The 25,383-nt window shown below is 44.2% G+C and overlaps 2 protein-coding genes across 2 annotated transcripts in view; one reads left to right on the forward strand and one right to left on the reverse strand.

Annotated features, from left to right (window-relative positions):
• Positions 1-539: 539 nt before the first annotated feature.
• SPMIP1 (sperm microtubule inner protein 1) lies at positions 540-5,619 on the forward strand. The gene is made up of 2 exons (XM_066589927.1): positions 540-1,165; positions 5,161-5,619. Exons 1-2 carry the CDS (start codon positions 715-717, stop codon positions 5,274-5,276), a joined length of 567 nt encoding a protein of 188 aa, XP_066446024.1. The 5' UTR covers positions 540-714; the 3' UTR covers positions 5,277-5,619.
• Positions 5,620-6,053: 434 nt separating this feature from the next.
• Positions 6,054-25,383, reverse strand: part of LOC136612081 (centromere-associated protein E-like) — a 50,698-nt gene continuing 31,368 nt past the window's right edge. Inside the window, exons 14-19 of the mRNA XM_066592181.1 lie at positions 16,253-16,390; positions 15,174-15,263; positions 13,660-13,848; positions 10,696-10,800; positions 8,099-8,190; positions 6,054-6,848 (exon numbers count right to left, since the gene is read on the reverse strand). Coding sequence (XP_066448278.1) covers positions 6,734-6,848; positions 8,099-8,190; positions 10,696-10,800; positions 13,660-13,848; positions 15,174-15,263; positions 16,253-16,390 — 729 coding nt within the window. The 3' untranslated portion in view covers positions 6,054-6,733. The remainder of the gene's footprint in view (positions 6,849-8,098; positions 8,191-10,695; positions 10,801-13,659; positions 13,849-15,173; positions 15,264-16,252; positions 16,391-25,383) is intronic.

Consider the following 25,383-nt stretch of genomic DNA (forward strand, 5'->3'; position numbering starts at 1 on the left):
CGGCGCCCCCCAAATCTTTTCACCCGAGTACTGAAGTACTCGAAAATGGCGGTACTCGGGCGCGTAAGTACTCGAAACGAGTACGTTCGCTCATCTCTAGTGGGGATCTCAGTAGTGAGAACCCCACTGATCAAACATATCATCTATCCATAGAATAAGTGATAAAAGTTAATTGTGGTACAACCCCTTTAAGATATAATGTGATAAGATGCAAATATAGAATGTATAGCATCTTATCTCCATGACAACCTCATGGTAACAAGAGTAGAGTCTTACATTGCCTGCAAGCTCATGGCCAACCAGCTGTGACAACAGAAAGCATTACCAAGGTGCCCGGTAACACACACATTTAAAAGGAAGGTAGATGATTAATAGACTGCTTAGTGCACAACTAGACCTCTAACATCCAGCAGTCTGATGTAAACCAATGAAACACCTGCCTTCTACAAGACAGATCAGATAAGTAACTGTCTCTCATACAACACAAAAAGCCTGGACTGAGCCGGGTAAGTAGTAATCTTCAGAAGTCTGAACAAAATGTCAAACTAATTGTATTGTATTTAATTCATTAAGTAATTCGTTGCCTTTTGATATTCCAGGGTCTTTCTGCTCTTCCATCTCACAACTATGCAGTTTACTTAGTTTAGTTCAGTGTTGCCTATGGCATTTAAGAAGTGTTTCCACCTATGAGAGAACTAGTTAGAATAAACTACAATGTCCCGGGAGCTGAATTTAACCACTCAGAAACAAGAGTTTATGAAGGAGTCTTATCTCAAAGAGATGCAAACGCGCATCAACTGGTGGCGCCATTATAGACAGAACAGGCAGCCTGAGCCACGTTTACAATCGAAAGCCAAAGTGAAGGATCATTTTAAGCTGCCAACAGTTGATTCCAGTATTCAGGCGAAGCTAGATAATAAGAACTGTTCAAATATTCAAAGTGTCCAAAATCTGGAAGATGGCAAAAAGAGCGACCAACAGGAAACTAACATAATAGAATCCGAGATGAAACCAGTCAGCCCTGAAACACGAAGTCTTCTGTATCATGGCACATCCAAAGAGGAGAAGGGGAGGTACTGCTACTTGAAAATAAGGAATAGCCTTGGACCAGAGGAGAAATACTGCTACCCTATAGCAACAAGTTGGGTCTACGGGTGGCATTTAGGTAAGTCATCTGTTGGTTGCTTCAGTGCTTTGGGGACATTACAGGTGCAAGGTATCTTCTCCTCAAAGGCAGTGTGTAGTCCATAAGGTACTCTACAGGCATAGTACTTTGTCTTTAAACTGCTGTGTTATTATTGCCCCATACAAGCAGGGTGTTATTGCCTTTTTACTGCACAATTTTTAATGACAGATAATTAATTTTAATTGACATATTATTAGTATTCATTGTTTAAACAGGTCAGAAGCTAAAGGCTTTTAAGGACAAAACCAATTTTGGTTGCTGTGCTCATAGGGGTTCACTAAGGGCTTATTCACACAAGCATATATCAGCTGCCGTTTTCACGGTCAACCGATATACGTTACCATCTGATGCATTGGATCCCAATGCATCAGATCACACAGGCGTATTCTCACAGCGTAAAAGCGCCCAGCTGACCAATATAGCGCCGGGCAGCAAAGATAGTCCTGGAGCTATGTTTCTGCCCGGAACACGTCGACCGCTGCATAGACTCCTATGGGAGCTAAAGACAGCGGCCGGAGAAGGAAGGTGGGTGGCAGCTTAGCAGCGTGACAGCTAAACTCCCTCCTCCTCCTCTCCGGCTGATTGAAATGGGAGGGGCGGGACGAGGATGGAGCTAAGGTCCACCATGCTCCACCCCCTCCCATTGCTGGCTGCGGACAAGGGCTGTGGAAGGGTGGGAGCTTAGCTTTGCCCCACCCCCTCCCATTGCAAACAGCCAGAGGGAAAGGGAGGAGAGAGGTGGTGAGCCAGCGAGGATGGGGGGGAAGGGGGAGACAGCTTAGCTGTCTCTCCCCGCCCAACAGCATTCTGGCCTCGGCGTATATACACCGGGCCTGGACCGTCTGAACGGGTGCACAAACATTAGATTTGTGTGCCTGTTCATGCATTTATACGGTGCCGGCGGGCGCACGTAAAACTGCCGGCGGGCGTGTGAAAGAGCCCTAATAGAAATGAATGGTTCCATCTGAATGCCTTTTTTGGGAATTCAGGGATAATGAGTGTAAAGAAAAAGAAGGTATGAATGCACTCTTGCACTAGTTATCTTATGGGCATAGTTGTTGTGCCCATGCAATCACCCTGATAATCGTAGAGCATTTTAAGCAAAACAGTAGTAGACTCAATCCTTTCAATCCCTGCATTTTATAATTAGCAAATAGCAAGTAAATTGAAATAAGTACAATAATATTTAATGTAGCAAAAATCATCCCGGAGTATTGTTTGCTCATTTTAAGCCAGAATTCAGGCAGATTTTGAACAGTAAATCTTCCGTATTATACACTGACCGATCACTGCATTAGGAACACCTACTTAATGACAGGTTATTCCACCTTTTTGGGTGATCAGGGCTTTCAGACGCTGGGGAACAGATTCCACAAGGTGGTAAATATTCTCCATGCTCAACCCATACTCACTGCAGCAGTGCAAACAGTTGGTGCACATTTTGCGATTAAGTGGGAGCAGATCTCACAACCCTTTCCAGCATATCCCAAACATGTTGAAAGAGGATAGAGTCTAGTGAGTTTGGAGTCAAGGCAATGTGTTCCTCCAACGACTCCCTAGTGATCCAAGCTCAATGGCATGGAGCATTATCCTGTTAAAAGATGGCACTGTGGTTGGTCAGCTAACAGGTCCCTGTAGCATTTACCACTCAAGGATTGTGGTATGATGACCAACAGTCATAAGCTATGCCAGGAAAATGCTCCCTAGACCATGAAACCACCAGCACTGGATTCTTTAACCCCGATGGTGCACAAATGGGATATAGCTTCATGCTGTTTATGCCAGATATGGACTTGACCATCCACATTGTTCAGCAGAAAATGGGACTTGGCACTCCAGACAACCGTCTGCTATGTGTCCAAGGTCCATTGACATCTTTCCTGAGTCCATGTAATGCATTGTTGGCAGTGACATAGGGTCTTCGGCTATTGAACCTCATCCGAAGCAAGGTACACAGCAAACTTGTCTAGCTTCTCTGCTGTTGAACTGCTCAGTCAGTTGGTCCACTGTGGCATGTTGTTGCAGAGATACCAAACATGTCACCCAACACTCGCCTCTAGGATCAACCACGTACGGCCTGCCGATGTGTGATCCTTTGTCAAATATCTGTCCATGGTTTAATCAGTCTTGGACCCATACTGTGGTTCGGGAACACTAGCACCAGACCTTTGGGCACTAACAATCTGCCTGTGGTCAAAGTCACTCAACTGGGAGTAGAGAGATAGTATCCGTGGTTAACAGGTACAACCACTCAAAATATGAGAGATAGTTAAATCCAACTTCTCTTTATTTGTGAAATAAGTAAATAACCAACAATGAAAACATGTTTTGGGTGAGGAACCTCTTCATCAGTTTAGCTGGAAATAATTCTACAGTGAATGGTAAAAATGTAAAAGGAAAGGTGGAAGACAGGTCAAGAAGTTAGAGAGTAAAGGGGGTAAGATAAAAAGATAAATGTCGCATATTGAAAATCATACATAGGTTGGGTGCAAAAGTGTGAATAAAAATAGACAAACCATAGCAATCAAAATAATAAAAATGGTTAGAATACGGCCAATCTCACACAGGCGTTTGTAAAAGCTCTGCGCTTCAACAGCGTTTTTGCACACCCCATCATTGCAATGGGTGATGTGGTGCATTAAAAAGTGCTGCAACACACTAAAATAGTACAGACAGCTTTTTAATTAGTGTGGCGTTAGAAACGACATGCTAAAACGCTTGTCTGAAAAGCCCCATTGAAATCAATGGAGGCTCAGTACAGCGTTTTTAGCTAAAATGTGTGAGTGGCCCAACAATAATCAAATTCAATTAAACCCCACCAAACTTTTTGCTACCACTATTTCTTAAAATTAGTAGGCTGTTTTAATTGTGGTAAAAAGAACTGTAGGTGTTGTAACAATATTTGTACCGAAAGAACAAGTTTCTATGGAAAGAAAGCTTCCAAATTAAAACACTTTTGAACTGTTCCTCTAACTTTGCAATTTAGTAGAGATGAGCGAGTATACTCGCTAAGGCAAACTACTTGAGCGAGTAGTGCCTTATTAGAGACGAGCGGGCAGGTACTCGAATAAGGCACTACTTGCTCGAGTAGTTTGCCTTAGCGAGTATGCTCACTCATCTCTACGAATTTACCTACAGGAATGCCCATGCCATCTAAAATCTGTTGAGTGCACCAGCATTAAGGTGCAGTATTAACAAACATAGGTTGTAGGTTGGGTTCACGCAAGACGGATTTGTCACGGAAATTCGTTGCAGAATTTCTGTGCGGCAAATCCGCACATGGCTCCTAATCCTAGGATTAGCCAGCCATGTGGACGAGATTTTGCAAAAATCTCGTCCATACGGGGTGACCAATGCGTTTTGGCAAAGCCGTGCTGAGCCGGTGCTGTGGCGTTTGCCAGACGCAGGGTTTTGAAGCAGCGCTTATCTTGCAGAAACCTCGCGTTTTTTCGGTATGGCCAAACCGCAATATTTCCGTGGAATTTCTGTCCCATGGGAACCCAGCCTAATACTACTAATCAGTTTTTGAAACACAGTGTTTCAAAACATGCATCCATCTGTTACAATCAAAAATTTTCCACACCGATTTTACTCCACCCATCCATTTTCTGTTTCCACTACCTAAAATCACTCAGTCACCACATTTACCCATGACTGCCAAATGTTGCCTTCTGCTGTGTGTTATCTAAGAGCAGATCTGACGCGCCATCACTAGTTACTGATCACAAGATGGCACGCGCAAGCTGTTCCTAATGCACTGATCGTTCAGAGTATTTTCAGGGGTGAATATTAATTTGCAACATATGACGTATTCTCTGCATTGGGCTAATACATTGCTGCATTGGCCAGTACATGGTCCTGATGTGTCTATAACACTGCTCTGGTGTATTTATACTTGGCTCAATTATCTCCATTATTGACAAGATGTATCCATTTCATAGTTATTACTAACTGAAGTGATCTCTCTTTATCAGGTGATCTCGTAGAGAACAGCTGCCCCCAGTACCGACGTTGTGGTATAGTGAATAACACCTTCTACAGGAAGAATGGTATACCTACTCAGCCAAACCATGCAGACATGGCCTTGTAACATTGATAAATAGCAGAGCAAATACTAAAATCCGTTACAAATTATTTGTTGCTCTGTAATATTGCAGTTTTTTTCCACTATGGACAGTGTTATCCTTACTTTGATGTGTAAGCAGCAGGCAATAACATATAAGAAACAGTGAATGGCTTCTCTTTTTTTGTACTATTGTTTAAAATTTAGAACCATAATGATTTCCTATGTGCAAAACAAATCTATTAATTATAAGGAAACAGGGACTATAAACCACTAAATGTTATATAAACAATTTTCAGGGTGGTTTGTCCACTCTAAGGGTGCATTCAGACGGCCGTATATCGGCTTGGTTTTCACGCCCAGCCGATATAGGGTGTCCCTCTCTGCAGGGGGAGGAGGCTGGAAGATCCGGGAGCAGTGCTCTGAGCTCCCGCTCCCTCTCTGCCTCCTCTCCACCCCCCTGCACTATTTTCAGTAAGGAGAGGCGAGACGGGGCGGAGCCAATTCCCGGAATTTAGCCCTGCCCCCGTCCCGCCTTCTCCCCTTGCAAATAGTGCAGAGGGGTGGAGAGGAGGCAGAGAGGGGGCAAGAGCTCAGAGCACTGCTCCCGGCTCTTCCAGCCGATATACGGTCGTCTGAATGCACCCTAAAGTTGCAAGAAAAAGTAAATGAACCCTTTGAAATGACCTGGAGTTCCGGATTGATTACTAATAAAAGTGGTCTAATTGTTATCTAAGACACAATTATAAGAAAACACAATCTAAGTAAACTAATAGTACACAAACGGTTGTACGATTTGTCTTTTATTGAGCACATTGCTGTGAAAAAAAGTAGGTGAACCCTTGAATTTAATAACCTTGAGATCCCCTTTCACAGCAATTATCTCCACCAAACATTATATGCAGGTACAAATAATATATGCATAATGCTGAGAAGAAATTTTGAATCATTCCTCCCTGCAGATGTGTTTCAGTTCATCAGTATTTCTGAGATGCTTTGTGTGCACAACACTATAGGTCATATCATGCAACTCAATAGTGTTAAGATCAGGAATCTAACTTGGTCATTCCAAAACATAAATCTTCTCTTTAAACCATTTTTTATTTGATTTACTTCTGGTCTTGTTTTACTGATGGATACAGGAGATCTAGATATACAGTAAGTAAAAGATACAGCAATCAAAATCATGTACTGCTTATGGTTTTCCCATGTGACACAATACCGCAGTCCTCTGTCTTCTTGTGGGATTTTCAATATCTCATTCAGCTACACATCGTTCTTCTGTACAGAGAATTAGAATGTTTTTTTATCATTTATTTCACAAATAATTTTGCCAGTGACATATTTAGCTAATTAATCACTTAAAAAGTAAAACCAGTTCCAGATTGTCTCACACTGCTTGTAGGAATGTACATTGCCTTGGTATGTCCAACGGTAAAAGTCCAATTCGAATGTTATCCAGCTGATTCCTTCAAGATCCAAAATCAGGCCTGACCTGTTCCTGATGGCCCTTCTACTCCTTTCAACTCTGATCCACTGTCCTCTCGCTTTTGCCCGGAAAGTACAGGATCCAGCAACTCTCTAAAACCGCTCATGTTTCTGTTATTGGAGAAAATATTAAATTACTGTCACATCTTGTAATACAAATGTGGCTTAACCAAAGGTGTACCCAGGGGAACAAGTGCTGGAATAAGTTGCTCTGCCTTGCCTTGAAATGAATCTTTGCCTTAGACAGCCTGTCCATGGGCGTTTTTGCATTGCGTTCCCAACGGCGATAATCCGGTTGCGGGGAACGTAGTGCATGCTTTCCATCGCCTTGCTATGGAAAGCGCAGCCCCCTGTCCTCGAGCAGAGAATCATAGCGCTTCTCCGCTCACGGCTGGCAAATCGCAGCATGTTGCGAGTTTCCGCGATTCTCTCCGGTGAGCCTATCCGCGGAGAAGATCCACCACGGGATATCGCATTGCCCGTGGACAGGCAGCCTTAGGGTGAAAACACACTGCCGTGGGTACGGAGTGGAAACACAATGCTCGGTGGTACGGAGTGTAGTTGTGCCTGACGAAGGAAATTTCTTCTTTCCCGCTGGTAGTTCAAACTCCACGCCAGAGTGCAGGAGTTTGAAAATACTAGCAGGAAGATGTCCGATCTTCCCCGCACGATGTATTCACTGCCTGCAGGGAAGGTAGGGCAGGTCCTATCTTTTCTCGGCTGTAGACAGACGAGAAATCCCAGCAGTGAAAACAAAACTAATGAACTTCTGTTGAGATCACTGGTTTCGTATTGTCCCTTTATACGACCGTGATTATCACGGAAGTATAGGAGGAGAATAACACATCCATGTGTCAAAGCCCTTAGGTGAAGAAAATCCTAGCTACTGCAGCGGTTTATTCTTCATATGGCACATACAGATATACTGTAGTCAGTTGCTATAACTCACTTTGATTTTCATTTGTACAAACATACGCAACAGTGTGTTCACATGGCGAAATTTACCACTGCATTTTCCGCAGGAGTTCCACCTCAAAAACCACGTCAAACTCCATGGCGTTCTGTCGCGGTTTATGCGGGGGTACACATGCAGAGTTTGCCCTGTCAAAAGGCAAACTCCACAAGTGAAATTCCGACGCGGAAACCAGTGATATTCCACTTCATGACGTGAAAACGCATTGGAATTCCACATGTGGATTTTACTCATAGACAGGGCACATTCGCATCAAAAACCATGTGAACATGCCCTGAGCGAGATGGTGAATTACTGTTACTATTTATTACATAAACCTTGTAATACTCATAGAGAATAAAAAAAGTTGAAGATGATACATTGCCCAGAAGCATATATCTGCATTCACCTGTCTCTCTTAGTCTGCATGATGTACGTACGTTCCCGCTTCACTCTCTCCAGATGCTCCTTCACTGCCGACTTTTGTCGCTCTAAATCTCCCTGAATATGTTGAGATTAGAACAATCAGATCTTTACAATGTTTATATTCAAATATGAGACACATTTAGAACATTTCAGGAAAAGAAATGTTTTTCTACCATCTCTTGCTCGGCTGTAAATACATTAATTAAATGCTAATACTAAGATATTTATTATAACAACCTCTGTCCATGCACCCTATTAGTCAATTTGGGGCCCACCTCTATTAGCTAAAGTGAAGAGCAGCTGATTTGGGTTATTCTGTATACAGCTTCCCTCAGCAATAAAGCCGATCATCAGGTAGCTTGCATCAGAGATTAGGCTGTCCATCTGAGATAGGTTCTTTAAGGCCTTATTCACATGGACAAGTGTGATGTTTGTTCAGTGAAAAACGGACCTATTTCATTGCAAGTGTTTGTGCATTTTCTATCAGTGTTTGTTCAGTTTTTGTTTCTGTAATGTGTGAGTCATTCAAGTGCAATCCATTGTCACACTCATTAAAAATAAGAAAGGTAGCCCCACTGATGTCATTTAAAACTCCCACTGAAGTCAATGGATGCATGAAGAAGAGCAGTCTTGTGCTTGTCACTCAATGGATGAAGGGACCCACTGACTTGTATGGAGACTGTTTTAGACATGTTCTGTGACCTGTGCAGGGGTCATTTTGCAGGGAGAGGAGTAGATAGTAACAATTGCCTATTGTGAATGGTGGATTCTGTGTTAACTACATGTAGGTATTACCTGTCAGTGTAATCCTGCCTGTGATGTTATGGTCCTTTTACATGGGACAAGCTGTCGGGCAAAGGATGCCTGACAGCTCGTCCCAGTGATACTCGCTCCTTGGCTGTTACACAGGAGTGAGTATTGTCAGGATCGCTCACAGCACTGTAGGAATGGAGGTGGGGCGGCTGGGGAGTGTTCTTCCCCCCGCCCGCCTCCATTCACAGTAAACCATTGTTTCCCAACTCCAGTCCTCAGGGACCCCAACAGGTCATGTTTTCAGGATATGTCTGAGGCACTGACAATAATTACATCACCTGTGCAACACTGAGGAAATCCTGAAAACATGACCTGTTGGGGGTTCCTGAGTTGGGGAACACTGCAGTAAACAGTTGTTCAAATAAACAATAGCTGGTTACACTGAAACTGCAGAAACTGAACCGCTAAACAATTCTCATTGCTGCATGCGTTTACATGGGACGATTATCGTTCAGATTCCCGCAGGAGTGCTGGAAATCTAAACGATTCTAAACAATAACCATTACATATAAAAGGGCCATTAGTGATATGACTGCTGCAAAGTTTTTTTTCTACAGATCAGGAATAGAGATGAGTGAACGTACTCATTAAGGGTGATTTCACAATCGAGCATCGCTATTTTCGAGTAGCTGGCTACTCGGGTGAAAAGATTCGGGGGGTGGCGTGGTGGAGCGGGGGGTAGCAGTGGGGAACAGGAGGGAGCTCTCTCTCTTTCTCTCTCCCCCCCACTCCCCTCTGCAACCCCCGGCGCCCCCCGAATCTTTTCACCCGAGTAGTCAGGTACTCGAAAATAGCGATGCTCGATTGCGAAATCGCCTTTAACGAGTACGTTCGCTCATCTCCAATCAGGAAGTATCAATGCTTTATTGACGTCTGTGGTCAGTGTGAAAAAATGCAGGATTTTATTTTGTTTTTTTTCTAGATACGATTATGACAGAAAATAAAAATGTAAAAAAATCACCCAAAATTCTAAAAAAATATTTGTTAAACTCAAAAGTGTGATTTACATAACAAGTAATTTTGTGATAACACATTCCCTTTAACACTTATGATGCTAGGAATTCTCTTGTGCCCCAATGTAAGCAAATTCTTTAATCAGAAAAACTAAAGAAGGATTTATAATTGCACTGCGTGCACCAGGAGGGATATTTATAAAAGGCTGTATACCAGAATACTGGTGTACAAAAGTCATACTTTTTTTGTGCAAGCTTGTTTGAAGGTTTTGCGACTTTTCTCCGCTCTGCGCCAGCCCTGGCACTTTTTTGATAAGTGGGTGGGGCTTGTTGGGAGGGGGTGAGGCCAACTGGACAGACAGATTTATGTAAAATTTACTCTAGAAACTGTCATAAATTATATGCAGAAATCAGTGAATGGTTTAAAATTTCAGTGGGATGATTTACGTCGCACTAGTGCTATATAGAGTACTTTATACAGGTTTTATTAGGTACATGTGATATGTACCCAAACAAGACATTATACATAGCCCCTTATTTTCATTGTTAATGTATTACCTAAATGGAGCCAATAATTATTTTAGCAGCATCTGAAACTGATAGAGGAGCTTATGCTAATACTAGAATGATGGACAGTGAAACATTGCTTCACCCTTTACATCATGCACATAATCAGTCAGACCTACCCACACAAGAGGCTACATAGGGCAGTTATGTGGAATGTTGCATCTGAGCTCTAGATTTTATACAGTAGAGACAATTAGGTGCACCATGTGTATTGCAGGTTATTTTCTGTGTCACATTGGTCACCCACCTCTGGCAAAGTTTCTGGGGACAGTTGAGGAGAAATTCTCTGCGTAATTTCCATAAGATCCAACTCAGATTTTCGGTTCTGAGCTATGGAAAGCCGCTCTTGAAACTAGACAGGATTAGAAAATAATTATTAAGCTATTTATTTGCTTCTTTGAGCAACTGGATACAAACTGCACTACATGGATGATAAAGATCTGGTAGGTGAGATGAGAACCTGGAAAATATGACAGCGAACTTCACAAAAAAAATTCTAATAGTAGAAAATATACTGCCTCACGGAGAAAATGCCACACCGTAAGTAAATGCTCGAAACCCAACACACAGATAGACAAGTAAGTTCTGAACAATCTATTATAATTTCAAACAATTATACTTTTTTTTCTCCTGAGGCCCAATAAACAGGTTGATCAGTAAGTAATATGACCACCATGTCATAATGTGATGTGGCATCAATTCAAGAGTGCTCAAATACTGTCCTGGGGTAGTGTTGGCCATATGGTATTGACCATAGTCCACAGTTCATCTTCATTATGAGGTTGTGGAAAAGCATTCACTCAATGTCCAATTGTGTCCCACAGATTCTCAATTGGAGAGAGATCTGTGGATTATGTTGGCCAAGGAATTAAAGCCCATTTTACACGTAACAATTGTAGCTCAAAGTTCGTTCAAAAATGACCGAAAATGAGGAACAATCATTACATGTAAAAGCGGGCATCGTGCACTTTTCGTCTGAACGATGATTTTAAGGTGAACTTAAAATCCATCATTCAGCCTCAGAGAGATAAAGTGTCTCTCAATAGACCGCATGCTGTGTTCTCCACGGGAGGCGGGAGATTACATTTTAACCTGCTGGCAACCCCAACAAGAACAATGCAGCTGTTTACACATCCAGGGGCGTATGATTAATCACACACTGGGCTCTGCAAACAGCTCCCGGAGGCCCTTTTACATGCAAATGAAGATGATAAAGTGTTAATGGCAATTAGAGTCCATTAACACTTTATGAAAAAAGATCGCTAAAACATTTAATCTTTCAATCATTTGCATTTGTGTGTAAATGGGCTTTTACCTAGACATCTTGCAAAGTATGCCTGCTGCTGATTACTGTATAGGACCACATGCTATCCTGCTGGAAAATGATGTTGGGTACACCCTAAAGATAGGGTAGTGCAACAGGCTGAAGCATCTCATCAACAGTGATGCATACTAGGGGTGATTAGTTGTTGACACTGATAGCACTCATAACCATGACTCCAGGTTGGCATTCCAAAATGGCTGAAGGATGAGCCTGATTGCTATGTGTCCTCCAAACCCTTGCTCGGTGATCATCATTGGTGAGACAGAATCTCAGTTTGTCACTGAACATCCTGCTGTGCTATTCGTCATGCCAGGTAGCTCTAAAGTGACATCATGGCAAGCATTCACGGAAGTGGTGCGGTGTGAAGTCTTCGCAATGGATGGCTTAACTGCAAGCCTGTTGCAGCCAATCTTCGAGAAACTGTCATTGTAAATATTTCACAGAAGGGCTGCAGAATAAGTTGGCGCTTTTATATTATTATTATTATTATATGAAATATAAAAACAAACAAACAATCACTGAAAACGCCATATACTTACTGACTCAGGAGGGCAAATGTGCCCCACCTCAGTATGCAGGTAGCAAACTGCAGTTTGCTACCTGCATGCTAAGGTGGTGCACATGTTTGCCCTTCTGAGTCAGTAAGTATATGGCGTTTTCAGTAGTCATTGTAAATATTGGAGCATCCAAATCAGTCCCTACATTCCATAGAACGTCGCCAGCTGTGGGTTGTGGAGCCGATACTGCATGATTCTGCATGCGTCAATCTGTGCATTGTGACATTTGTATTGGTGCTCTTGTCTGACTACAATGATGTATATTTCGTTCTGTTGAACACTGTCTCCAGATTTTACCCACGGTTGCGGCATTCTGTTGAGGTTCTGCCGCATTACGACACAAAGATTAACTTGCTGTACGTAGCTCTATGATGGAACTTTTCGTAAACTCCTCTATTTGATAAAATGGCTCCCATCTTAGAGGCGCCTTCACTCCTTAATTTTCATCTAGCACAAAAAACATAGGTCATCAAAAGTTGATCGGCCAGGGCCCACTGCTTGGGATCTCAGAGGATCAACTGATTGGATGCCCACTGTCAGCGCCACAACACACAGAGGTACAGAAAGAAAGCAGTAAGGTCTGTCCCCTGTGTAGTGGTTGGCACACTCATTAAAATCAATGTCATCTGCACCTGTTATTAAGAGGTCCGGCCACTACACGAGGCTTGGAACCAATTGTGGTGGACCCCAGCCAATCAACTATTGAGGACCAAGACCAAGGATAGGTGATCAGTATTTGCCCAGAAACCCTCTTTAAAGTGTTAACTGTACTTTTAAAAAACTTTTGACATGTCATCAAAACAAAAATTTTGATCGGTGGATGTCCAGGTGCTGAGATCCCCACTGATCGCTACAATTAAGAAGAAGCACTCATCTGTGCACTGTCTCATTGAGCCCATCTTCAGCTAGCCAGACAACACTCAAATGAGTGCTTCGGCTACTTCGTTGCAGGGATTGTTGGGTTTCTATGATATGTCAAACATTTTTTGACATATCATAATGTAAAAACACTAATGTGAATTCAGCACTTTGATCTCTGATGCAGAACTCTGCCATCATGTTATATAGGGGTTGTCCAAGATTAGAAAATTATGGCTGCTTTTTTCCCAAAAACAGCACCGCATCTGTCCAAGTTTGCTCTTGCAGCTCCACTCTATTGAAGTGAATGGGGCTTAGCTGCAATACCGCACACAACTTGTGGATTGGTGCAGTAATTTTTAACTCATTTTATAATTGAAAGCAGTGTATCTATTTTCTTCAGTCTCACATCATTACACTTTTTCAGTAACAGAAATTATTGTTCAGCCATCTAGGATTATTTTGTACTGACCCTTAGCATCTGTCTACTCCTGTCATTGGTGCATTTTAGCTCCGCCTGCCTCTGTAGATCGGTCAGTCTCTGCATAGCTTCTTCTTGCTCCCTCAGGGACAGGCGGATGAATACTTTCTCCCGCTGGAGTGCTGCCTCACTAGGTGGCAGAGAGCAGGTCTGTGGGGTGGGGCTGCTGACTGCACGATCCTGTAGATGGGGGCAAATAAAAGAAGTATTGCTTAGGCTTCTCTGGTATATTTGGATTTCTTCCACAACCCACATTATAGAAGGACATTAATATAGTGTGAATCTCAACTAAAATGTAGCATTGCTGTTTGGGTGACTCTGCAAGAAAGTGATTATTCTGAGTAATTACCTAGGAATGTCATGGCCTTTCTTAGGCTGGAATCACACATGCTATTATCTTAAATTGTCATAAGGGCTTATTCACATAAACACATTTGTGCAGTGTGTTGCACTCACAAAATTTGCATACCCAATATGCAATGATTTCAATGCGTCTGTTCACATGAGCGTATTTTGCGCGCGCATTTAGTTTGCACAAAAAATACAAAGCATGTTCTATTTTTGCGGACATTGTGCATGAACACAGCACATATTAAACAAATTTAACTTAAGTGCCCATTAAAAACAAGGGGAGCATTATTGAGCGTCTTTTTTTGTGCGCAAGTACACACGTCATATAACTTCTATTACATTTTTTTGGAGGGCAGGGAGAACAAACATCTCAATTCCGTTATTTGTTTAATTTTTTTACAGTGTAAGGGCTTATTCAGATATCTTTTGGCCGGGTTTTCACGCCCGGCCGATACATGGTGTTCCTTTCTGCAGAGGGGGGAGGCAGGCACTGAGCAGTGCACTGAGCTCCCGCCCCTCTCTGCCCCTCACCACTGTTTTCAATGGGAGGGCGGAGCTAAGTGTGCATTGTTCTATTCCTCTATTACTCTTCGGAGAAATGTGTCTATAAATTGATATCGGGGTGTTACCAGTTGGGGGTATCCCTACAAGTCTAACATTGGCCAATCAGTGCTGACACTGTCACACTATGTAGGGACACCCAGTTGCCAATTTAATTATTCAGGAGTCATTCAAGGGAATGACTTTACACATAATGATTGGATTATATAAAAATGAATGAAAATTGTTTAGTGTAAACACGGCCAACGATTAAATGATGAATGATAATTTCTTCACTTATCGTTCAGCGTTCATTTTATGCAGGCAAAAAAGTCATCAATCATTCGATGACCAACCAAAAAAAGTAAATTATTATCTGCGTATGTAAATGGACGTTGTTCCTATGATTCATTGCTCAGTGTAAAAGGACCCAAGCAATGAAGGAACCGCACAATGCAGAGTCATGAGGAAAGATGCTCCATAACTGTAGATTCAAGGGGAATGCCAGTATTTCCTAAAACAGATAAGTTGGGACTGATGACAGGTCCACTCTAACTTTAGTTCTATTGTAAAGAGGCATTAATTTATGGAAATAGAAAAACTAAAAAAGTCACCTTCTTCTTTGTCCCATGACTTGGCTCTGAGAGTGTGGGGGATTTCACTTGTGCATCACTGAAAGTAGGTAGAGGACATGACAGCTGTTTCTAGTAAATAGAAAATGTATTTAGTGATTAAAGCCATGACATTAAAGAGAACCTCTCAGCAGGTTCACGTTGCCTGAACCACGGGCAGCACGAGCTCAGGGCAGGCACAGACATTGGTGTCGGCAGGGCCATCTCGGCTTCTCCTCGCCCAGATCGGATAGGCTCACACATCTTTCTCTGTTTGTGGATAGAGAGACTTTTCAGTCTAGGCGGTCTGAGAGTTAAGTTGCCCTGTGACTCTGAGCCCTGTTCCAAGTAGATTTTCAAAGTATGTTTTTTCTGAATTGTCATACCCATGGTTTGGGCAGAATGCACCTGGTGATGGGTTCTTTTTAAGAAAGCTTTCAAAAATATTGTTTTGCTGAATAGTCATTAATATTTGGTAACTGTTACATGATGGTGAGACATTGTACTTTGCACCTCTTAGATATTGCTATGTTTCTGATAAGCACTCCATCTGCATGAAGAATGTACAATTTAATTCCATAATCCAAAAACTGGCCTTGTATAGTAATGTCCCTGCATAATAGTAACAGGTAGGCAAACTGCATTACTATAAACTTGACCACTCATTTCTTTTCATAGATGGCATGTATGAATTCATTGTCCGCACACTATCCCACTTACTTTGCATATTAGTTCTATATTTTGTACCTCACTCAGTTCATATTATCTACAGATTACCACAGATGGTGCAGTGCTTAGTTTGCAAACACAGCAATGTTGAGTTCACCATGATGTGTGATGTGCCATGATATCCCAATATCATATCTGTGTTTGCTATAGGTCTGCTGGTATACCTGCTGAGTTATCTTACAAGATTTGGCCATTTCATAAATGAATGCATCCTACAAAAGTATTGATAAGTCACTCCTGTTATTTTGCAATAACAATGATAATACAAGATTGAAATGTGTTTTCTCGTGTAGTAATATTGCTATAGAAGTCATATCTATTATGTGCAAATACTGAACTATCACAATACACACCTCATTCCTCACCAGAACGCCATTTGCAGGCACTTGAGCCAAGTGACCAAAAAAGTTACTACTCTGCGTGGTACTCACTGCAGCTACTGCTACAGTCTGGTTGGCTGCCTCCCAGAACTTTAACCAAGGACTTGGTTTCTGTAGGATATTAAGAATATACTGAGTTATTACCAGCTAAAAGTAGCAAAGTAACTTGAGGATTGATTGTTTACAAGCTTTATAAACAAGGTTGTGATAAGTTCACCTTAAAATCAATTCAGAAATAACTCTAAATCCAAAGACTATTTCCAACTTCCAAAAGTGAAAAAAAGTGTGAGATGTCAGAAAATATATATCCACACTCACACACACACACACACACACACATATATATATATATATATATACATACATACATACATACATACACATATGTAATAGAGATCAGTATACTACATCTAATTCATGGTTGCCAGTTGGTAATATTATATATGCAACTATGGAACTGGATTGTTCATTGGACTACACACAGTTTTTTTCAACCAAAAGGCAGCACTGCGTATATTCAATGAACATGAGAAGTTTAATAACTGTGCTGTGTCCCTGCTAATGTGTCACAGAACGTGAGGGTAGCAGAGTTATTATAACTCTGGCAGAGCAGGTATTTTTTTCCCAATTAAGGAAAGCAAATGGCGAAGCCAGCAGTAAAGCGTAGCTGGGTGCGTCTGATTTTTACAGGTTGCAGACGCAGCTCACACGTGTCCACAGCCCTTAGGACGGACAGAGGCTGGACAAATAGATTTGTTTTCAGTTTTTTTCCACCAAAAGGCAGCACTGCGTATATTCAATGAACATGAGAAGTTTAATAACTGTGCTGTGTCCCTGCTTATGTGTCACAGAACGTGAGGGTAGCAGAGTTATTATAACTCTGGCAGAGCAGGTATTTTTTTCCCAATTAAGGAAAGCAAATGGCGAAGCCAGCAGTAAAGCGTAGCTGGGTGCGTCTGATTTTTACAGGTTGCAGACGCAGCTCACACGTGTCCACCGGCGTTAGGACGGACAGAGGCAGGACAAATTTAATTATTTTCCGTTTTTTGGCACCAAAAGGCAGCACTGCGTATATTCAATGAATAACAACTGTGTTGTCGCCCTGCCTATACAATTCTTTCCCTGCAGTATCAATGGAGGGTGCAATGCTCTGCAGAGGCGATTTTGAGAAGCAAAAAAAAATGCAGCACAGCTAACAGCAGCCTGGACAGTACTGCACACGGTTAAATATGGCCCTAGAAAGGACCATTGAGGTTCTCGAAGGCTACACTCACTCCTAACACTCTCCCTGCCTATGCAGCACTTCTGTCCCTAATGCCGGGTGCAATGCTCTGCACTGCCGATTTTGAGAAAAAAAAAATTTGCCACTGCTAACAGCAGCCAACACACAGCTATCAGTGGCCCTAATAAGGACCTTTGGGGGGTCTTGAAGCCTACACTAACTACCAATTCTTTCCCTACAGCAGCTCCGGTACAAACAGCACTGTCCCTCATCTAACTCACCAGGCATCTGAGGCGAGCCGCGGGAGGGGTCGACTTTTATGTTCGGGTGACACCTGATCTTCCCAGCCACTCACAGCAGGGGGGTGGTATAGGGCTTGAACGTCACAGGGGGAAGTTGTAATGCCTTCCCTGTCTTTCAATTGGCCAGAAAAGCGCGCAAACGTCTCAGGGAAGTAAGTGAAAGTAACCAGAACACCGCATGGTGTTCGTTACGAATAACGAACATCCCGAACACCCTAATATTCGCACGAATATCAAGCTCGGACGAACGCGTTCGCTCATCTCTAATAGTAATCAGTTGATGGAAACAATAGGGGTGAGGGTCCTGCTCCAACGAGCTTACATACTACAAGTAATGGGGGATACAGAAGGTAAAGGGGCTGGAGATGTGCACAGTATGGCGAGGTGGAGAGTGAGGGATTCTATACACATAAACAATGGTCAGACATTTAGCCGTGTGACGGCAGAATCGTTATGACTGCAGGGGCGGTTTATGATGGCTAGCAGGGATTGCAGTCAATAGTTCAGGGAGCATGTTATCAGGTGCATTTTTAGAGCACGCCTGAAGTTCTGTGAGTCCTAGATTGCTCGGGTAGCCTTTGGTAGTGCATTCCAGAGGACCGGTGCTGCTCTGGAGAAGTCTTGGAGGCGGGAATGAGAAGTTCGAATTAAAGGGGCACTCAGTCTGGTTTCGTTAACAGAGTGGAGAGCCCGGGCTGGGTGATGGATTAAGATGAAGGAGGCAATATAGGGGGGGGGGGGGGCTGCACTGTGGAGGGCTTTGTGGATGAAGATAGCGAGTTTAAATTGAATTCTGTATTTAACAGGCAGCCAGTGCAGTGACCGGCACAGGGCAGAGGCGTCCGAGTAGCGGCTGGACAGGAAGATGAGCCTGGCTGCTGCATTCAGGATGGATTGGAGAGGGTAGAGTCTGGTGCAGGGGAGGCCAATGAGCAATGAGTTGTAATAATCGAGCTGAGAGTGGATGAGGGCAACAATAAGCGTTTTTAGCGTGTCCACAGTGAGAAAAGAGTGGATTCTTGCGATGTTCTTGAGGTGCAGCTGAAATGTTCGGGCGAGAGATTGGATATAGGGGATAAATATGACCCCAAGGCAGCGGGCATGTTGTCTAGGAGTTATGGTGGCGCCACACACTGAGATGGAGATGTCAGTATGAGGTTGGTTAGTGGAGGGTGGAAATACCAGTAAGTCAGTTTTAGAGAGGTTTAGTTTTAGGTAGAGAGAGGACATAGTGTTAGAGACAGCGGTCAGACAGTCGGTGATGTTTTGGAGGAAAGGTGCAGAGATGTCACAGGAAGAGGTGTATAGCTGGATGTCGTCAGCGTAGAGGTGGTATTGGAGGACAAATCTCCTGATGGTTTGTCCAACAGGGGCTTAAGTCCTGGGTGTGAACGGCCTTAAGGTTTTCTGTAGGTACGGTAGGTAGGTGGGTCTGGAGAGATGTTAGGGAGCGTGACAGAGAAAGAGAGGAGGTTATGATCAGAGAGCGGGAGAAGGGAGTTAGTGAAGTTCGAAGCAGAGCAGAGATGGAGGAAGACGAGATCAAGAGTGTTGCCATCCCTGTGAGTGGGAGAGGCTGTGAGTTGAGAGAGACCAAGGGAGGAGGTGAGCGAAAGAAGCTGATAGGCAGATGGGGACTTGGGGTCAGTAGTGGGGATGTTAAAATCACCTAAGATGAGGGTTGGGATTTCACGGGATAGGAAGTGGGGGAGCCAGGCAGCAAAGTGGTCCAAAAACAGGCGAGGAGCACCTGGGGGGCAGTAGATAACTGCTACTCACATGGACAGCAGACAGAAAAGCCAAAGCATATGTACTTCAAATGATGGAAAAAGTGAGTGAGGGTACAGGGGGGATGACCTGGTAGGTACATTTCGGGGAGAGAAGAGCACCTACTCCTCCGCCACGCCTGTCATCTGGTCTCAGGGTATGAGACAACTGCAGACCATTGAAAGACAGTGCAGCAGGGGAGGCCGTGTCAGACTGCTGTATCCACGTTTCTGTGAGAGCGAGCAGATTTAAAGATTTAACAGTAAAAAAAGTCATGGATGGTGGGGAGTTTATTACATGCTGACTGGCAGTTCCAGAGCGCACATTTAAAAGAGTCAGGGGAGGGTATGCATGGGCTAGCAGTTGGGCTTGGGGATTTTCTTAGTGAGTCAGGTAGGGGGTGATAGCTAGAAGCAGTGGAGAGTGGGCCAGAATTGGGAGAGATATCCCCAGCAGCTAGTAGCAGCAGGATAGAGAGGGTTAGCAGATGGTTAGGAGATTTAGGAGGACGACTGTTATGTTTGTTAGTGGCATTAGGGGGTTTGAGGCTAAGCAAGAAGGTAAAAAGTGCATGCGAGCTGTGCATAGGTGAGGACAGGAGAGAGGGGCTAATGTGAATAGAGTGCCCCAGAGGTTGGCACTTGAAAGAAGTTCCGAAACTGAGAGCAAGGATGAGAACAGAGGTGGTCAGACGCCAGGAGTAGCGGCACGAGACGGAGGCACGGAGGCACGAGCGAGCGGGGAGCTGAAGGGGACAGCGGAGCAGCTCAGCAGCCGCGGGGGCAGCGGCAGCCGAAGCCGAAGCAGGTGCGGGGACAGGAGTGACCAGTGGGACCGGAGCGCAGCAGCCGGCGCCAAGCGGTCACCAGGAGTTCAGCGGAGCAGCTGAGACTGGAGGGCAGAGTGAGCGGCCGCCGGGACAGCGGGTGACGTCACCAGGAGGAGCGGAGGAGCTGAGTATCTACCTCTGTGTGTGTTTGTGAGTTGTGTGTCTTCTGTGTATCTGGTTAGTTGTGTCTTCTGTGTGTGTGTGTGTCTGGGGGTCTAAGTGTTTGTGAGGGGGGGGAAAAAAAGAAAAAAAAAAAAATAAAATTTTTGATTGCTTGCGCATAAGTGTCAGCGGGTAAGAGGTTGCGTGAGAGAGGCAGCGGGTGAGGGGTTGCAGCAGCGGGAGAGGGGTTGCGGCAGCGGTTGCGGCAGCGGGGCAGCGGTTGCGGCAGCGGGTCAGCGGTTGCGGCAGCGGTTGCAGCAGCGGGTCAGCGGTTGCGGCAGCGGGTCAGCGGTTGCGGCAGCGGGTCAGCGGTTGCGGCAGCGGGTCAGCGGTTGCGGCAGCGGGTCAGCGGTTGCGGCAGCGGGTCAGCGGTTGCGGCAGCGGGTCAGCGGAGTGTGAGCAAGTCTATCTTCACTACTTCCACAAGTAAATTGTAGATCCCCATTAGGATGAGCTCCATGCCTGGCAATGTCATCCAGTGTGCTACTTGTGCAATGTATGCGGTCCTTGATCAGCCGATCGAGGGTGCATACTGTTGCGCAAGATGCATGCACGTTGCAAATTTAGAAGCCCAAATTCTGGATCTAAATGGGCAACTGGCAACACTGAGAGCCATTGACATCATGGAAAGGAGTTTGGTGCTCACTGAGCAGGCACTCGCTGGGGTAGAGGCGGGGGCGGATGGTAGTACGGAAGTGCAGGGGGAGCAGGCAGTCAGCTGGGTGACAGAAAGAAGGAGGGTTAGAGGGAAGAGAACCAGGGAGGCTAGTCCTGAACTGGCACAACCCAACAAGTTTGCACGATTGGCAGATGAGGGGGATGCCATTACAGAGCCAGCACCGCTGCAGCACGACACGCCCTCTGAACGCCAGGGGGATGACTGCTCCAGTGAGACGGGGACGGGGAGCGCAGGGCAGGCTAGACAGGTTCTAGTGGTGGGGGACTCAATTATTAGGGGGACAGAGAGGGCAATCTGCCATAAAGACCGGGATCGTCGAACGGTGTGTTGTCTTCCTGGCGCTCGAGTTCGACACATCGCGGATCGGATTGACAGATTACTGGGAGGGGCTGGTGAGGATCCAGCGGTCATGGTGCACGTTGGCACCAATGAACAAATTAGAGGTCAATGGAGGGCCCTCAAAAATGATTTCAGGGACTTAGGGTCCAAGCTCAGGGCGCGGACCTCCAGGGTAGTTTTCTCGGAAATACTACCTGTACCTAAAGCCACACTAGAAAGGCAGCAGGATCTTAGGGAGGTAAACAAGTGGCTCCGGAGTTGGTGCAAGAAGGAGGGATTTGGGTTCCTGGAGAACTGGGCTGACTTTGCGGTCGGCTACAGGCTCTACCGTAGGGACGGGCTGCATCTAAATGGGGAGGGTGCAGCTGTGCTGGGGGAAAAGATGGCTAGAAGGCTGGAGGATTGTTTAAACTAGGGACTGGGGGGGAGGGTAAAATGAGAAATAGTGGGGTAGCCAGTGTAATTAGCGATCTGGGTCCAAGCAAAGGGAATGGGGGACGAGCAGGGGGTGGGGTTAGTACAGTTAGAACTGATAGATCAGCCAATAGTACGAATAGCAACAAAACAAATTTAAAAAACAAAAAAAATGAAATAAATTGTATGATCACGAATGCACGAAGTCTGATCGGTAAAGTGGGTGAGCTTGAAGCAAGAATGACTGATGAAAGTTATGATATAGTCGGAATTACGGAAACATGGCTTGATGATAAGTGCGATTGGGCGGTGAATATGCAGGGGTACAATCTCTTCAGAAGAGACCGAAGGAACCAGAAAGGGGGAGGGGTATGTCTGTACGTCAAATCGAACTTGAAGCCGAGGCTACGGGAGGATATAGGGGTAGGAGACGAACAGGTGGAATCTCTGTGGGTAGAAATACAGGGAGGAAAAAATAACAAAATCCTGATAGGGGTCTTCTATAGACCACCAAAAGCAACAGAAGAAACTGAAGACTTACTACTAAGGCAGATAGAAGAGGTGTCAAAACGAAACGAAGTAATTATCATGGGGGACTTTAATTACCCAGATATAACATGGGAGAACGAAACCTGCAAATCTCACAGGGGTGATAAGTTCTTGAGAGTAATTAAAGACAATTACCTGAACCAACTTGTGCAGGAACCAACAAGAGGGAGAGCCATTCTGGACCTAGTACTAACTAACAAACCGGAACGTATAAGGGGGGTGCAGGTTGAGGGGCACTTGGGGAACAGCGACCACAATATAATCAACTTCCAGCTGTCAATCAATAGGAAGCCTTATCAGGGAGTGACAAAGAAACTAAACTTTAGTAAAGCAAAATTTGATGAGCTTAGAACTACTATCGGTAACATTAGTTGGGACAACATCCTCAAAAATATCAGTACGGAGGAAAAATGGGAAAAGTTCAAAAGGATCCTAATCGCCTCATGTGAGCAGTTCATTCCATTTAAAAATAAAAGAAACTCAACTAAAAGGAAACCAATGTGGCTCGACAAGACGGTACGAGGGGCAATAAACGAAAAGAAGAAAGCGTTCAAACTACTAAAGCAACAAGGCAGCGAAGAAGCGCTAAAATCATACAGGGAAAAAAACAAAATATGCAAAGATACGATCAAAACTGCCAAGGAGGAAGCAGAAAGACGGATCGCAAAAGAGAGCAGAAACAACCCGAAGCTATTTTTCAACTACATAAACAGCAAAAGGATTTGCAGGGAGAGCGCTGGCCCTTTAAAAAACAATGCAGGAGAAATCATTGATGATGACGAAGGGAAAGCAAATCTACTAAACAGTTTCTTCTCAAGTGTGTTCACCAAAGAAAAGGAAATGCCATACGAGATGCAGGGGAATAAAACGAACCCCTCACAAAATATCTCATACCTAACGCAGGAGGAGGTGCGGAAGCGTCTAAAGAAAACTAAAATTGATAAATCACCGGGCCCAGATGGATTACACCCAAGGATACTAAAGGAACTAAGTGACGAGATAGCTAGGCCGCTATACCTAATATTTCTAGACACTATTAAGACCGGAGTAGTACCATTGGACTGGCGCATTGCCAACGTGGTCCCAATTTACAAAAAAGGGAGCAAAAGTGAGCCTGGTAACTACAGGCCAGTAAGTCTCACTTCAGTAACGGGAAAAATTTTCGAGGGGATTCTGAGAGACGCAATCGATGAGTACCTCAAGGAGATTAAGGGAATAACTCCTCACCAACATGGATTCATGAAGGGTCGCTCATGTCAGACAAATCTGATCAGTTTCTACGATGAAGTAAGCTCTAAGCTGGACCAGGGAGAATCTATTGATCTTGTATATCTGGACTTCTCTAAAGCCTTTGACACCGTGCCTCATAATAGGCTAATATAAAAAATGAGGCAGCTCGGACTGGGCGAAAACGTGTGTAAGTGGGTAAAAAATTGGCTCAACGATAGAAAGCAGAGGGTGGTAATAAATGGTTCGTACTCTGATTGGACCACAGTCGCTAGCGGGGTGCCACAGGGTTCAGTATTAGGCCCCACTCTGTTCAACATATTTATCAATGACCTGATAGAGGGGCTGCACAGCAAAATATCAATATTTGCAGATGACACAAAATTATACAATATAATTAATGCAACGGAGGACAATGTGTGGCTACAAACGGACCTGGATAAGCTGGGGGCTTGGGCAGAAAAATGGCAAATGAAGTTCAATGTTGAAAAATGTAAGACTATGCACATGGGCAGGAGGAACGGATGTCACCAATATTCACTTAATGGGGTACCACTAGGGAAAAGTGATATGGAAAAGGATCTGGGGGTACTAGTGGATAATAGACTAAACTGGAGTAACCAATGCAAGTCAGCCGCTGCAAAGGCAAATAAAGTCTTGGGGTGCATTAAAAGAGGTATAGGGGTGAAGGACGAGAACATTATCCTTCCATTATATAAGGCACTTGTCAGACCTCACATGGAATACTGCGTACAATTCTGGACACCGGTGCTCAGGAAAGATGTCACAGTGCTTGAGGGGGTTCAAAGAAGAGCGACTAAACTAATACATGGAATGACGGGACTGGAATACCCAGAGAGGCTGTCCAAATTGGGACTATTTACTCTAGAAAAAAGAAGGTTAAGAGGCGACCAAATAACCATGTATAAGTACATGAGGGGACAACACATGGATCTCTACCGCGATCTGTTTACACCCAGGACCACGACGGTAACAAGAGGACATCCGCTACGATTAGAGGAAAGTAGGTTTCATCACCAACACAGAAAGGGGTTCTTTACTGTAAGAGCAGTTAGACTGTGGAATTCTCTACCGGAGGAAGTGGTGATGGCAAAATCCATAGAGAAGTTTAAAAGGGGACTTGATGTCTTTCTGGAGAAGGATATTACAGGATATAAATTTTAGTTTAAGTGTCAATCCTGGTATATAGGCAGGTAGGAACTATTAGGGGTTGATCCAGGGAACAGTCTGATTGCCATTAGGGAGTCGGGAAGGAATTTTTTCCCCAAAAGAGCCAATTGACTTCTGGCCTTGGGGTTTTTTGCCTTCCTCTGGATCAACACAGTAGGATAGACAGGCTGGACTAGATGGACAATGTCTTCATTCGGCCTTACATACTATGTTACTATGTTACTATGTGACAGCATTAATGATAGCTTTGAAGTGTAAAGTATTTAGGCAGAGTTTGTGGCCTACCTGTCTCCTACCCTGTCGAACTGCCATGGACAAACTGCATCATACTTCATCCAGCCATACTTAATGCAGCTCAAAAACGCGTGGCATGCATGCTTACACTGATATTGTAGTGAAAGTTTAAGGTACGACTATGAAACA

Source organism: Eleutherodactylus coqui, chromosome 2, assembly GCF_035609145.1.
Source record: "Eleutherodactylus coqui strain aEleCoq1 chromosome 2, aEleCoq1.hap1, whole genome shotgun sequence".
Classification (NCBI taxonomy): domain Eukaryota; kingdom Metazoa; phylum Chordata; class Amphibia; order Anura; family Eleutherodactylidae; genus Eleutherodactylus; species Eleutherodactylus coqui.